Consider the following 12,549-nt stretch of genomic DNA (forward strand, 5'->3'; position numbering starts at 1 on the left):
AAATTCCTGTCATTTCACAATAGCTGCATAAACCTTTAAGGCACGCAGAACAGCTCCTTCTCACCATCAACTTGAAGTAGTGTCCATTTGGAAAGTCTGGGGAAACACTAAAGGTTGTGTATGTGGGTTGGGCAAATATATTGGGTCAGGAGTGTGTGTAACAAGTAAGAAAAGATTCATCATGAATGAGAAAAAGACACGGATCTGTTGGTTTACTCATTGAGGAGAAAATGTTAAGCTTAAATCAATATTCAAATTTCAAAGCCTGAAAATCTAGAGGTTTTTTTTTTTAATCTTTGACCACTATTACTGACAATGTGTGACGTTGTACCTTTAGCTGTTTGAAGAACCACTTCTTTAACGGACAATAAAACACACCTGCCAAACTCAAAATTTCTAAAAATGAAACTGGTAGAAGTAAAATATTTACTATGTACCTTTAACATCTTATGATTCTTTCAGGAAATATACTTGGTTTCAGTATCAAGTTTGGTGAGTTATTTTGGGTCCATTCAAAATAATAAGATTGGGAATTCCCTGTGGTCCAGTGGTTAGGGCTTCCTGCTTTCACTGTTTTGGGTCTGGGTTCAGTCCCTGCTTGGGAATAAGATTCCACAAACTGCATGGCTTGGCCAAAAATAATAAAATAAAATTAAATGTATGTGTGTGTGTTAGTCCGCTCAGTCATTTCTGGCTCTTTGCTACCTCATGGACTGTAGCCCACCAGGTTCCTCTGTCTATGGGATTTCCATTTCCTTCTCCAAAGGATCGTCCCAACCCGGTTCGATCGAACCTGGCTCTACAGCATTGCAGAGATTCTTTACCGTCTGAGCCACCAAGGAAACCCAAAAGATACAAATTACTGAATTACTGAAATGGGGCAAAAATATTTCTGAAAAAACCTTTGCAAACTCAGCATCCTAATATAACTATTTTTGTATCTTTTTTCAATCTTTGCATATATATTCTTAAAACTAAAATACATTATCAAATTTGATTCACATTCCTTTGTATTTAATAGTCTAACACATGCATTTACCCTTTCCTGTATTTCTATCTTTTTCTAACCATTAAAATATTTTAAAAAGTGTAATTAGACATAATATTTATCATTTTAACTATTTTTAAGTGTACAGTCCTGTAACATTAAATATAAATACTTCATACTCTTGTGCAACCATCATCACCATTCATTTCCAGAACTTTGTCATCTTCCCAAAATGAATTCTATGCCCATTGAATAGTAGCTCCCCATTTCTCCTCCCCTGGAAACCACCATTCTACTTTCTGCCTTCATGAATGTGACTATTCTAGGTACCCCACGTAAGCAGAATCATACAATATTTGCCTTTAAATGAAATAAGCAAGAGGCAAATATTGTATGATTCCAACTTACATGGGGTACCTAGAATAGTCTTCAAGTTTCATTCATATTGTAGTATACATCAACATTCCTTCCATTTTAAAGCTTAGTGATATTCCATTGTATGCATATACCCTAGTCTGCTTTGTTTGTATAAATGTATATATTTACATAAATGTATCTGTCAATAGGGGCTTTCCTGGTGGCTCAGCGGTAAAGAATCCACCTGCCAATGCAGGAGACTTGGGTTCGACCCCTGGGTTGGGAAAATCCCTTGGATAAGGAAATGCCAACACACTCCAGTGTTCTTGCCTGGAAAATCCTAAGAAGAGAGGAGACTGGTGGGCTACAGACTGGTTGCAAAAGAGTCGGACACAACTTAGCAACTAAACAACATCTGTCAATGGACACTTGGGGTGCCGCCACCTTTTCAGTTCTTTTGGATGAATACCAGAAGTAGAATAGCTGGAGCATATGCTAATTCTATTCAAATTTTGAGGAACCATCCTATTGTTTCTTACAGTCTAATCATTTTATTGGCTGTATAATATTTCATTTTCTTCCCATGCCCTAATACTAAACCACTCCAGGAGTGTTTCCTGAGAAATTTCAAGTTTTCATTTTCTCTGTTGGATGGACATTAGTTCTGGCTTAGAAAATGCTTCAGGTTTTTTTGCCCCAGTTTAAAAATAACTCATAGACATACATTATTACTGAAACGGAGCAGGACCCTATGGTTCTTGCCCCCCCGCCCCCACCCGCCCCAGCCCCAGTGTCCTCCGCCTGTCTTTCATCTGTGGAGACTTTAATCAAAGAATATGTTTGATTAGAGAAATAAGAACATGCAAAACAAAACCAAAAAAACAGAAAAACTGTCAAAGACCAAATAATAATAACGTAGTCATTTGAGTTCAGTCGCTCGGTTGTGTCCGACTCTTTGCGACTCTGTGGACTGCAGCACACCAGGCCTCCCTGTCCATCACCAATTCCCGGAGTTGACTCAAACTCATGCCCATTGAGTTGGTGATGCCATCCAACCATCTCATCCTCTGTCATCCCCTTCTCCTCCTGCCCTCAATCTTTCCCAGCATCAGGGTCTTTTAGCATTGTCAAAGACCTTTAGTTCCTTCTCAAGGGCTATCAATAATATTGTGAGCCATATCCAGTGAGCTGTCTTAAAAGCGACCTCCGTCCCCACCCTGCAAGGGTGAAGAAGTTAACTACACGATGATCAGGCTGCACCTGAGACATAAGCTGCCACAGTTCCAAGAACTGGCCTCAAGGACATGGAAACAAACTGACCCTGGAACTGAAGAATTAACTGTACAATCAAGATGAGGCTGGTCAGACCACCAATGATCAATCTGAAGATGACTGTCAGAGCTGACTGTGCTGTTTCTGCATGGAGCCCACCCCAACCCCCAACCCTGGTTAGAAAAGCTCTTGTGCAATTGATTGTCAGTGCAGAGAGTTGGCCTTTGGACAAACGCCTGCCCTCCCTACTGGTTGCTGGTATCTGAAATAAAGCAAATCTTCCACCAATCTGGCCTGCTTACTGGCAGCTGCCCCCCACCTTCTGGAAACATTACCTCTGATAGTTGATAACGGTTTTGCTTACTGCCACCTCAAAATGACTCTTCTCAAGGACATGCCCCATTGATGGGAGTAAATCCTCTCTAGCCTGACTTCTGCTTTCCCATGTGGGGGCCGCTAGCAAATATTTAAACTTGAGTCAATTAGCTGCTAAGTCGCTTCAGTCGTGTCCGACTCTGTGCGACCCTGTAGATGGCAGCCCACCAGGCTCCCCCGTCCCTGGGATTCTCCAGGCAAGAACACTGGAGTGGGTTGCCATTTCTTTCTCCAATGCATGAAAGTGAAAAGTGAAAGTGAAGTCGCTCAGTCGTGTCCGACTCTTCGTGACCCCATGGACTGCAGCCTACCAGGCTCCTCCATCCATGGGATTTTCCAGGCAAGCGTACTGGAGTGGGTTACCATTGCCTTAAGTGAAATAAAATTAAAAACTAATTTTCTCAGTTGTGCCTGACCTATTTCAAGTGTATGACAGTCACAAGGAGCCTGTGCTACTGAATTGGGCATCACAGATACAGAACATGTCCACCATCTCAGCTCTATGGTGAGCGCCGCTCCAGACTGTTTTTGACTCTGACCACTTCGTTACAGCTGAATTAGAGCCTATGAGTTACTCCCCCAAATGATTAAATCCTAGGAGAAAGGTCAATGATAAACACATTCAGAAGAAAACACCATAAACTCTGGAATGTAAGTTTCATAATTCACCATTGGGAATATCTCTTCCAGTGGCTAGACTACCCCTGCCCACTGTTTCCCAAGTCAAGTCTTCTTTAGAATATGAATTCTTGGTCTTAAGTTTGTTACTGACGGTCACCTAATCCAAGCTGGGTCAATCCAGTTCCTTACTTTTCCCTTAAGGTATTTGGAACTGGGAGAGGCTGTCAGTCAGGTGGTCCTCTAGCCGTTTAGAACTATAAATTCAGGAGAAACAGTCATATCCCACTATGTAAAACTGAGCTGCATATAGCAATGGAAAGAAAGCTCAAGCAGGTAAGTGGAGATTAAACTACTTTGGGTTTTCTTAATTCTGGGTTCAGGTTCCTTCCTTAGGACCATCTACATCCTTGACTTTGGGTAACAGGAGAGAAGTTTGCATCCTAACAGTGAATTCATTAATGCTTAAGCTAGCTCCTATGGGCATATTATCTGGGTCTCAGACTCCTAATATACATGTATACATACACTACACACATGGGAATCGACATACAACACAGAGGTGTGTGTAGTTGTATACAAACTTTGCATTAAGTCATTGCACTGGGCCCCCAGACTACTTTTCCCTCTTGTTTAACTTCTTTCTCATTAAAAGTGTGCTTAAGTTGTCTTCTGTTTTTTTTTTTTAATTCTTTTCCTTCCTTTGATAAAAATATGCCTTCTGCAATTCTGGGTATAGAAGCTTTAGGAAATCAAGTCCTATACTACTCTTAATGATGGATTTAAATCTTTTTTTTTTAATGTAATTCTTTAGCTTGTATTGCACCTTAATCTCTCAGGCCTAAGTAATTCAGTCAACATTCATCAACGACTGAATCAATAATCCCTCATAGGCCAGGGCAGCAAATGGTGAGTGTTAGGATCCCGCAGGACCAGAAATGAGTGGGTACCTCCGCAAGTCCCAGCATGCTACTGCAGATGAGCTGATTAGGAGAAACCTCCTCTGGCAGGAGGAAAGAGGATGAGGAGTCAGCTAGGAAAGAAAATCCATGTAAATCCATGGCTGATTCATGTCAATGTATGGCAAAAACCACTACAATATTGTAAAGTAATTAGCCTCCAACTAATAAAAATAAATGGGGGAAAAAAAAAAAAGGGTTTGAATAACCAAAAAAAAAAAAAAAAAGAACAGAGCAACAGCACCCCAGAGGGCAAAGGCACACCCCGTGTCCTAGGCAGGAAAGCGCTCAGTGGTCAAGGAACAAAGACCAGAGTGGCAGGAGGAGACAGCAGGGGGAAAAGTAGTGTGAGCTGACAGGTAGGGCCTTTAGGCCAAGGTAACCGGTTAAGATAAAACCGGGAAAGTCTTAAAAAAGATTTTAAAAAGGGAGTGAGCTGATCTGATTTGTGTCTTAAAAAAGAATTTACCCATTCTGGCTAGTCTGGAGAAGGAAGGATAGGGACCAGTTTGGGAGGCTACTGTAGTTGTTGGCAAGAGATCACACACGGCTTAGCCTATGAGGACGGGAGGCAAAAGGAGCTCTGGGAGGTATGAGATTTTTCAAGGTGGAAACATAAGCTCTTACGAAGTTCTAAGCTGTCAATGAAGACGACTCATAAAAACTACTAGGCCCTGCCAAGTTAAGAAGGGTCTGTCTTCCTGTTTCACAAGGCTCTGCGCTCAGCTCTTACCTCGATTCCAGCAATCCTCTAAGGAAAAATCCTGCAGTCATCTATCTCCCTTTCCTTTGATGAGCAGCAATTGCTGAAAAACGACTCCCAGCAAAACGACAGTGGTGTCTGGGGTTCATTGATACACACCTAACTTTTCATTTAAATGCTCACTTTTAATTTGGTATGGGTTATCTTACATCGCACCAAGTGACAGAGGAGGCATTTTGCTAGCAGCATCTCCTACTTCATCTAGAAAAACTGTATTCACCATCTGATTCTCAGCAACCTGGGGAAAAATTCCTTTAGAATAATTCACCGTTTCCAGAGGACCGGGGCCCTTTCGCCTATGCAGATCTCGTGCGTTCTGGGCACCGCTTCCCGCCGCGCAGACAAATGCACTCATTGTCTGCACCACGCCAGCACCACCCCCCCCACCCCCCACCCGCCGGATTTTATGCAGCTTGCATTTCCTGCACCGAGAAGCTTGGCTGCAGGCGTGCTTCCCACGTTCCCCTGCTCCCGCCCGAATCCCAAGCTTTTGTTTCTAAAGGTTTTCTCCCGACGCTATTAAAAATGCATGAGCACATCGTGCCCAAATAAATGACCGACTGGGAAGTTTTCTGGCTGTTAACCTCGAGGCCAACGTCCAGTAAAGTTCTGAAAAAAATCAACTAAACCTCGTGTAAAGAGGCCAGTCCCTATGGAAACAACGAAAACGTGGATATTATTGCCTAAACTTGCCGGGAGGGGGATGGGGGCGGGATTTGGGTTTTTCTTAAGATCAACGCTTCGCAGTGCACCCCCCTCCCCGCCTCCTCCCGCAAGGACGCTCCAAAGGGCTGCAGCCCACGTTCCCGCAGCGGCGAGGAGGTGGTGTATTGGGGGGACCAGGCCGGAGGGGGGGAGATGGGGGGAGTCGAGCTGAGCCCGGCCTCCTGGCGGCGACGCTCTGGCCCGCCCGCCCGCGCGCGCGCGCGCGCTCGATGGTTCCGCGCGGCGGCCCGGGCCCGCGCGGTCCCGACGCCAGGGGGCGCGCTGGCCGGCGCCGCGGATCCCCGAGCTGCGCGGCCCGACTCGCGTCCGCCATATTGGATGCCGCAGCCGCCGCTGCCAGCGCTTCCTCCTCCGTCTTCGCGGCGCGCCGCTGGTTCCTACGGGCCCCGAGCGGCGGGGAGGCGAAACAGGAGCCCGCCGGAGGAAAGAGGAAGGAGGGGGTGGAGAGAAGTCGGGGACCGGGCCTAGAGGGTGGAAGCCCGAGACCGAGCGGGGCGGAGAAGAGAAGGCGCCGCGGCCCGGCCCCTCCCCCCCCGGCCGCCGCCGCCGCCGCCGCCGCCGACCCGCCCCGGCAGCGCCTCTGTTCCCCGGCCCGGCGCTCCGCCCGCCCTAGCGGCCATGCCGGGGCCTCGCCGCCCCTAAGGGAGAGCCCTTCCCCGCCAGTGCTTGCCTCGCCTTTCCCCTTAGGCCCGGGGGTCGCAGCGGCCCGGCCCCCACCCCCGTCCCCGCCGCCGCCGGCGCGCCCGCCCCCTCTCACCCCCCCCGCCCCGCGGCGCCGCCGCCGCCGCCCCCGTCTCGCTCTCCCCACCCAGTGCAGTGGCCGCCGCCTCTTCCGCCGCCGGGCTCCGGGCCTCCGCACCGACAACATGGAGGCTGTGAAAACCTTCAATAGCGAGGTTGGTATTGCAGTCTTGGCCTCCCCTCTCCTCTCCCCTGCTCCTGCCCACGCTCCCCACCCCGACCCCCCGACCCCCGATCCGGGACGAGGCCCGCCGCGGGAGGGCTGGGCACGCGCCCGCAGAGCTTTCTCCAGGGTGGGGCGAGCGGCGGCCTGGCCGTGCCCGTGGGGGAGGGGTGTCTCTCCGTCCCGGCGCCCCTCCCCCGACCCCGGGGTGGTGGTGGGGGCGGGGGAGGTTCCGGTGTCTCCAGCACCTACTCCCGAGTGGCTGCGGGGGTGGAGGGGGAGGCCCCCGGTTGGGCCCTCCCCCGGAGGCTCCCGACAGGTCTCTCTGCGGGTCAGTTCCGCCGAGGCCTGGCCCGCCCACCTCTTTTCCTGGGCCTGCGGGATTTTTAACTTGGAGGCCAGACATCCCTGTTTCAGGCCTTTCCTCGGTCCTTCGTGAGGCAGGCACTGATGGGGGTGGTGAGGGTTGGTGGGGGGTGGAAGTGCTGGAAAAGCACCTCCTGGGATGATCTTCTGTGGGCACATTGCAAGCAGTGTTTGTTTATAACCGAGATATTGTTGGCTAGGTAACCTGCCAACCGGGGACTTAAGCTTAAGGGGATGGTTGGTCGGGAGGCGAGGTTATTTCTGCAAATTTCCCCCTGTCCTTACTCCACCTCCCCCCTCCCCCCCACCCTTCTCATCATCACGACATAAAGCAGGAGAGCTGTGCATGCCGAGAGGAAAGATGAGGGAGAGGTATTTCCCACGGGCTCCTTCACATGTCATACATAATAAGGCTAGATTTTAAATAAGCAGCTGTCCAGTTTCCACTGTTTGATTGAGTTTGCTAGTCTGAAGGGAGACACGTTTCGGTAAAAATAGTCGTGTCCGACTCTGCTATCCCGTGTGCTGTAGCCCACCAGGCTCCTCTATTTATAGAATTCTCCAAGCAAGATGACTGGAATAGGTAGTCATTTCCTTTTCCAGGGATCTTCCCCACCCAGGGATCAAACCCGGATCTCCTGCATTGCAGGCAGCTTCTTTACTGTCTGAGCCACCGGGGAGGCCCTAAAATATTTTAAAACCTTTTAAAACTCTAATGTGAATTTACTTTATTAGATTCAACAAACATTTACCAAGTAGATGTCTACACAGCTAGAGTTATCCGTACTTGTATGCCTTAGATACAAATATTTTAATATGATGTTAATTAGGTTTGCATCAGTTTTATGAACTTTTCATGTGGAGGCGCTAATACTCTGTTCAATAGAGTATAATCTAATAGTAATGTCTAAACAACAATTTTCTTTTTCTTTTCTTCTTCCCTCCCTCCCTCCCTTCCATCCTTCCTTCCTCCCTTTGGAGAATTAGCATTTGAGAAACTTAGCGGAGAGGCTAAAAGTTAGATCTACAATCATGTGAATTAGACTTTCCATATTAAAGCAAATAGCTGTGACAGTTAGGTAAAAGAAAGCCTTGTTTTGGAAATGAATACAAGGTTTTCTTTACTGCTTTTTGATACAAATTATAGTAGTAGACTTGGGAATCTTTTCCATTTTATTTATGAATTCATAGCTGATAATTTGGGTCAAATTATAAAATTTGCTTTCACTCCTTGTCCTTAAAATCTGGAATAAAAAATAAGGATACTATATGTTCCAATTTATTGTTGATAATTTCACAGCTCTGCAGGGGAGGGGGAAAAACAGGTCTGTGTAGCTGTTTATTTGCTCCATGTAGTGCTACAGCCCTAAATAGGTTAAAGTGGTCTTCATTTAAATTATATATAAAAAAGCTTTCTCCTATTACCTTCCAACTGTTTGATTTACCCTAGACCTTTTTGATGGGTGTCTCCTGTTTATCTTGGGGGTTCCTAATATGTACCCTCCATTCCCAGCCCTCCCTGCCATGTGATAGATACAAAGGAGTGGTTAGTACACTGTGGTTGATCACAATGGAGCAGGGAGGAGTAGAAATGTTACAATTGGTTTTTTTATTTCAGTATTGACATTAAGGATAAGGAGCCTAACATTTACATGGCTAGCTTGATGTTTCAGCTTTTTTCTCATCTAATCTTTACAAGAACTTGAGATTTGTAGTGGTATTCCCACTTTAGTTTGTGTAACACTGTCTCCTTTCCCCTTAGGTATTTTTTTTTCCCCCTTATGTATTTTCAAAGAACTTAAAACATCTTTTAACTCCCTTCTTTACTAGTATGCTCACACTTTACCATGTTTAAAAATGGGGTTGGCGCACAGCACAGCATAGTTATAAAATTGAGGAAGCGAAGTATATTTTGAAGAAGATTCAGAAGAATGTACTTTTTAAGGGAGTTTAAACTCAAAATACCTAATCTTTTTTTTTTTTTTCCTGATTTTTGGAAAAAAGTTTCTGTGACTATGCTTGCTAGTATAGTAAAAATTTGTTGTTGCAAGTTAAGTATATAGTGGGAAATAGTTCAGTAATATTTTTCCATTAACTCATATGTTACAAACTGCAGAAATAAAAAAGGAATCTGAATTACAGGATTAGGGACAAGGGTGTTTTAGAATGTTTCCTTAAAATTAATTTGGCTTTTAAAGGCATTTATCTTTGGGCTGAGCCCAACAAAACTTTCTCTGTCAAATTTAAAGTTATCTTTGAAGCATTGAAATTGTCAAATGCGACATACTTTATAAAGTAACACAATTTAGCTGTAAGCATAACGTTCAAAATATGAAATGCTTAGCTTTAATGACTTGCTTAAAAAACAAGCGAACATTGGCTTGAAACCAGAAATGTGCCAGCGATTTTTAAAGTTAAGAATATAGGTCTTTAATCTGAAAATTGTGGATAAGTTTCAGTCTGAAAATCTGATCTTATGCATAAGTTTAGGAAGCAGTCCGGAGAAGGCAATGGCACCCCACTCCAGTCCTCTTGCCTGGAAAATCCCATGGACGGAGGAGCCTGATAGGCTGCGGTCCATGGGGTCGCTAAGAGTCGGACACGACTGAGCGACTTCACTTTCACTTTTCACTTTCACACATTGGAGAAGGAAATGGCAACCCACTCCAGTGTTCTTGCCTGGAGAATCCCAGGGACCGGAGAGCCTTGGTGGGCTGCCGTCTGTGGGATCACACAGAGTCGGACACGACTGAAGTGACTTAGCAGCAGTAGCAGGAAGCAGTCATGATTGGCATGTCTTCCTGCCTGCCAAACTTCCCTCCCCCTTTTCTCAAAGAGGCTTTATGGCCTCCCCACCCCATTTTCACATTCACTGTTGGAGGATCTTTTTTTGTGTGTGGTAAATTCCTCTTAATTATCATCAGTTAAGTGAGATTGAGGCTCAGGAATTGATATTTAAGTGCCCTCTGTGCTGGTTTTGTGGGAAAACTTTAATTTCCAGTTAAGCATCATCGTGATGAAGGTTGAATCCCATGACCACTAATGTCAGTTCTGAAATGATGAAAGAATATTGTCCAGATTGGAATATAGGATTCCCTAAGGGTCAGTGCTTGACCTGAGCAGTTAATTCCAGAAGAGTTATCATCATTACAAGGTATTGTAGTTGCTGCTGTTCAGAGATGGTGGCATTTACTTGTTATGATCGTTTATAGAGCCCTCACCTCAGCTAGAAGGGTTTCCTGGTCTTCTCTTTAAATCTGTGGAATCATGTTAGGACCACAATTGATTACTGGAATGCAGCAGTTTTACGTGAGTTGCATATCTGTACTCAGTCCTTAAGAATGCTTCTGTATGGAGGTCAGTATGGTAGGTGTTTTTTCTTTAAAGAAGGAAAATACAAAAGCGGTTCATAACCCCTTTCTTAGAAAATTATAACTTAATTGGTGAGGGCACTTTAGCAATATAGGAACTCTCAATATGTGGAAAAGATAAGAATTCTTAGATTAAAAATATAAGAATCTGTTATGCTAGTGTCCGTAAAATTATTGCAGATTAATTTTTGGATTTACCTTGGTTCTTAAATTCTTTACTCATCTGTAGGATCTCTAAATACTTGGTGTATTTTGTTCTTAGGATCCTTTGGTTGGTTGGACAGCTCACCCTTTAAACTGTTTCAGGATGTAGATTTTTCCAGGGTCACTTTAACACCCAGTATATTTTCCTCTTCTCTGCCTTGTCTTTACACTGGTAGTGAAATCCCTTCTTTGTCTTATTCTATTTCCAAGTTTGTATCCAGGGTGTTCATTTGCCTAACTAGAGGACTTACAATCTTTCCACCAATATCTAGTAGTAGGCATAGGATGGTAGAGGACAGTGGGAAAGGTAGTGGGAATAATAAAAGCATGTGAAATTTGATTTTATATTTTCCCCTTGCAGTTGAGGAAGGGGAATTTATGTGAAGCAGCTATAGAACATTGCCTTTTTCTTTGATTTTCATGTATCAGAGAATGTCTCTCTCTTTCTCTTCTGTTTTAACTTTCCAGTGGGAGTTTTGGTTAAGTGTAACAATTAGAAGATTTTTTTGGTTTCTGCTTTGTGAAAATCTCTTAAAGATGTAGCAGACTTGGTGTTAGAAAGGAAGCCCTCACTGCCTTCTCCCTGCCCCAGTGTTTAGGTTAGGGATTCTCAGCCTGGGCTTTGTTCATGTTTTGGGCTGGATAATTGCTGTGAGGAGCTGCCTTGTGCATTGCACGATGTTTAGCAGCAGCCCTGGTCTCTGCCCACTAGGTTCCCTTGTTGTGACAACCAGAAATGTCTCCAGATATTACCAGATGTCCTTTGGGGGCCAAAATCGACCATGGTTGAGAATCACTGATTTGGGTCCCCTGTTATACTGTCTTAAAACACTGTTTTTCCTTCTAATGATGACTACAGTTTTAAGTAATTAGGAGTAATTTTTCTCACCAGATTATAAGTTCCATGAGGACAGTGACCACATAACTTCATTGTTTCATATCCTTGGTACATATCATAATGCCTTAGTATATGCTAAATAAAGATTTCTCAAATGCATGGATTGATGATATAGTAGGTAGCTGAATGACTTGAACCAAGGCAGTTAACATTTTTGAACATTTGGTTTTCTCCGGTGTAAAATAAATGATGTGAGATTTTTAGGCTTCCTATTGGTTGGAAGATTCTCTGACTAAATATGAAATTTAATACTTTGGAGGACTTAGTGGGTATAAGCATTGTTTTGAGGGTCATTTTATGGAATTGTAGGTTTATAGTAGTTTAGATGGAAAATTTAAAATAAAAACTCTGCTTAAGATTTTTCTTACGAAGGGGAGAGCAGGGAGGGGACTATTTCATTGAAAGTTTCAGTTAGACTGAATCAGTCCTAAGTTTTATATTGTAATTACACTATTTTCAAGCCCTTTATGCCTTGTTTTTTCATTTTAAAACAACATATGGTAAAAAAAAAAAAACACAACATATGGTAAAAGTTTTTTTAATGAATAAAGTTAGAGTACAAGCATAATTGAGGTTGATAATGATTTGGGGGACTGTATGATTTGAGAGTGTTTTTAGTCCGTCATTTTCAGGATTAAGTATAAAATTTTTTTGGCAACATTGAAATTCTTGAGATATATATAGTTCAGTCATTTTTATTTTAGGCTAGCAGTGAGTTTGTTACAGTAATTTTGCTTGGCATTTAGGG

The 12,549-nt window shown here is 44.2% G+C and overlaps 1 protein-coding gene across 6 annotated transcripts in view; it reads left to right on the plus strand.

The window, feature by feature from the left end:
• Positions 1-6,353: 6,353 nt before the first annotated feature.
• The window catches only part of SCAF8 (SR-related CTD associated factor 8), a 210,148-nt gene continuing 203,952 nt past the window's right edge, over positions 6,354-12,549 (plus strand). For 4 of the 6 annotated variants that reach the window (XR_009690682.1, XR_009690683.1, XR_009690684.1 and 1 more), the window contains exon 1: positions 6,827-6,954. Coding sequence is in view for 2 of the 6 variants with exons in the window: in XM_061130255.1 (XP_060986238.1) it covers positions 6,925-6,954 (30 nt within the window). In the remaining 4 variants the exon portion in view is untranslated. Of the gene's footprint in view, positions 6,507-6,820; positions 6,955-12,549 lie in introns of those variants that run through there. The other 2 variants (XM_061130258.1, XM_061130257.1) reach the window with 2 other exon arrangements.

This window comes from Dama dama, chromosome 26, assembly GCF_033118175.1.
Source record: "Dama dama isolate Ldn47 chromosome 26, ASM3311817v1, whole genome shotgun sequence".
Taxonomy (NCBI): Eukaryota; Metazoa; Chordata; class Mammalia; order Artiodactyla; family Cervidae; genus Dama; species Dama dama.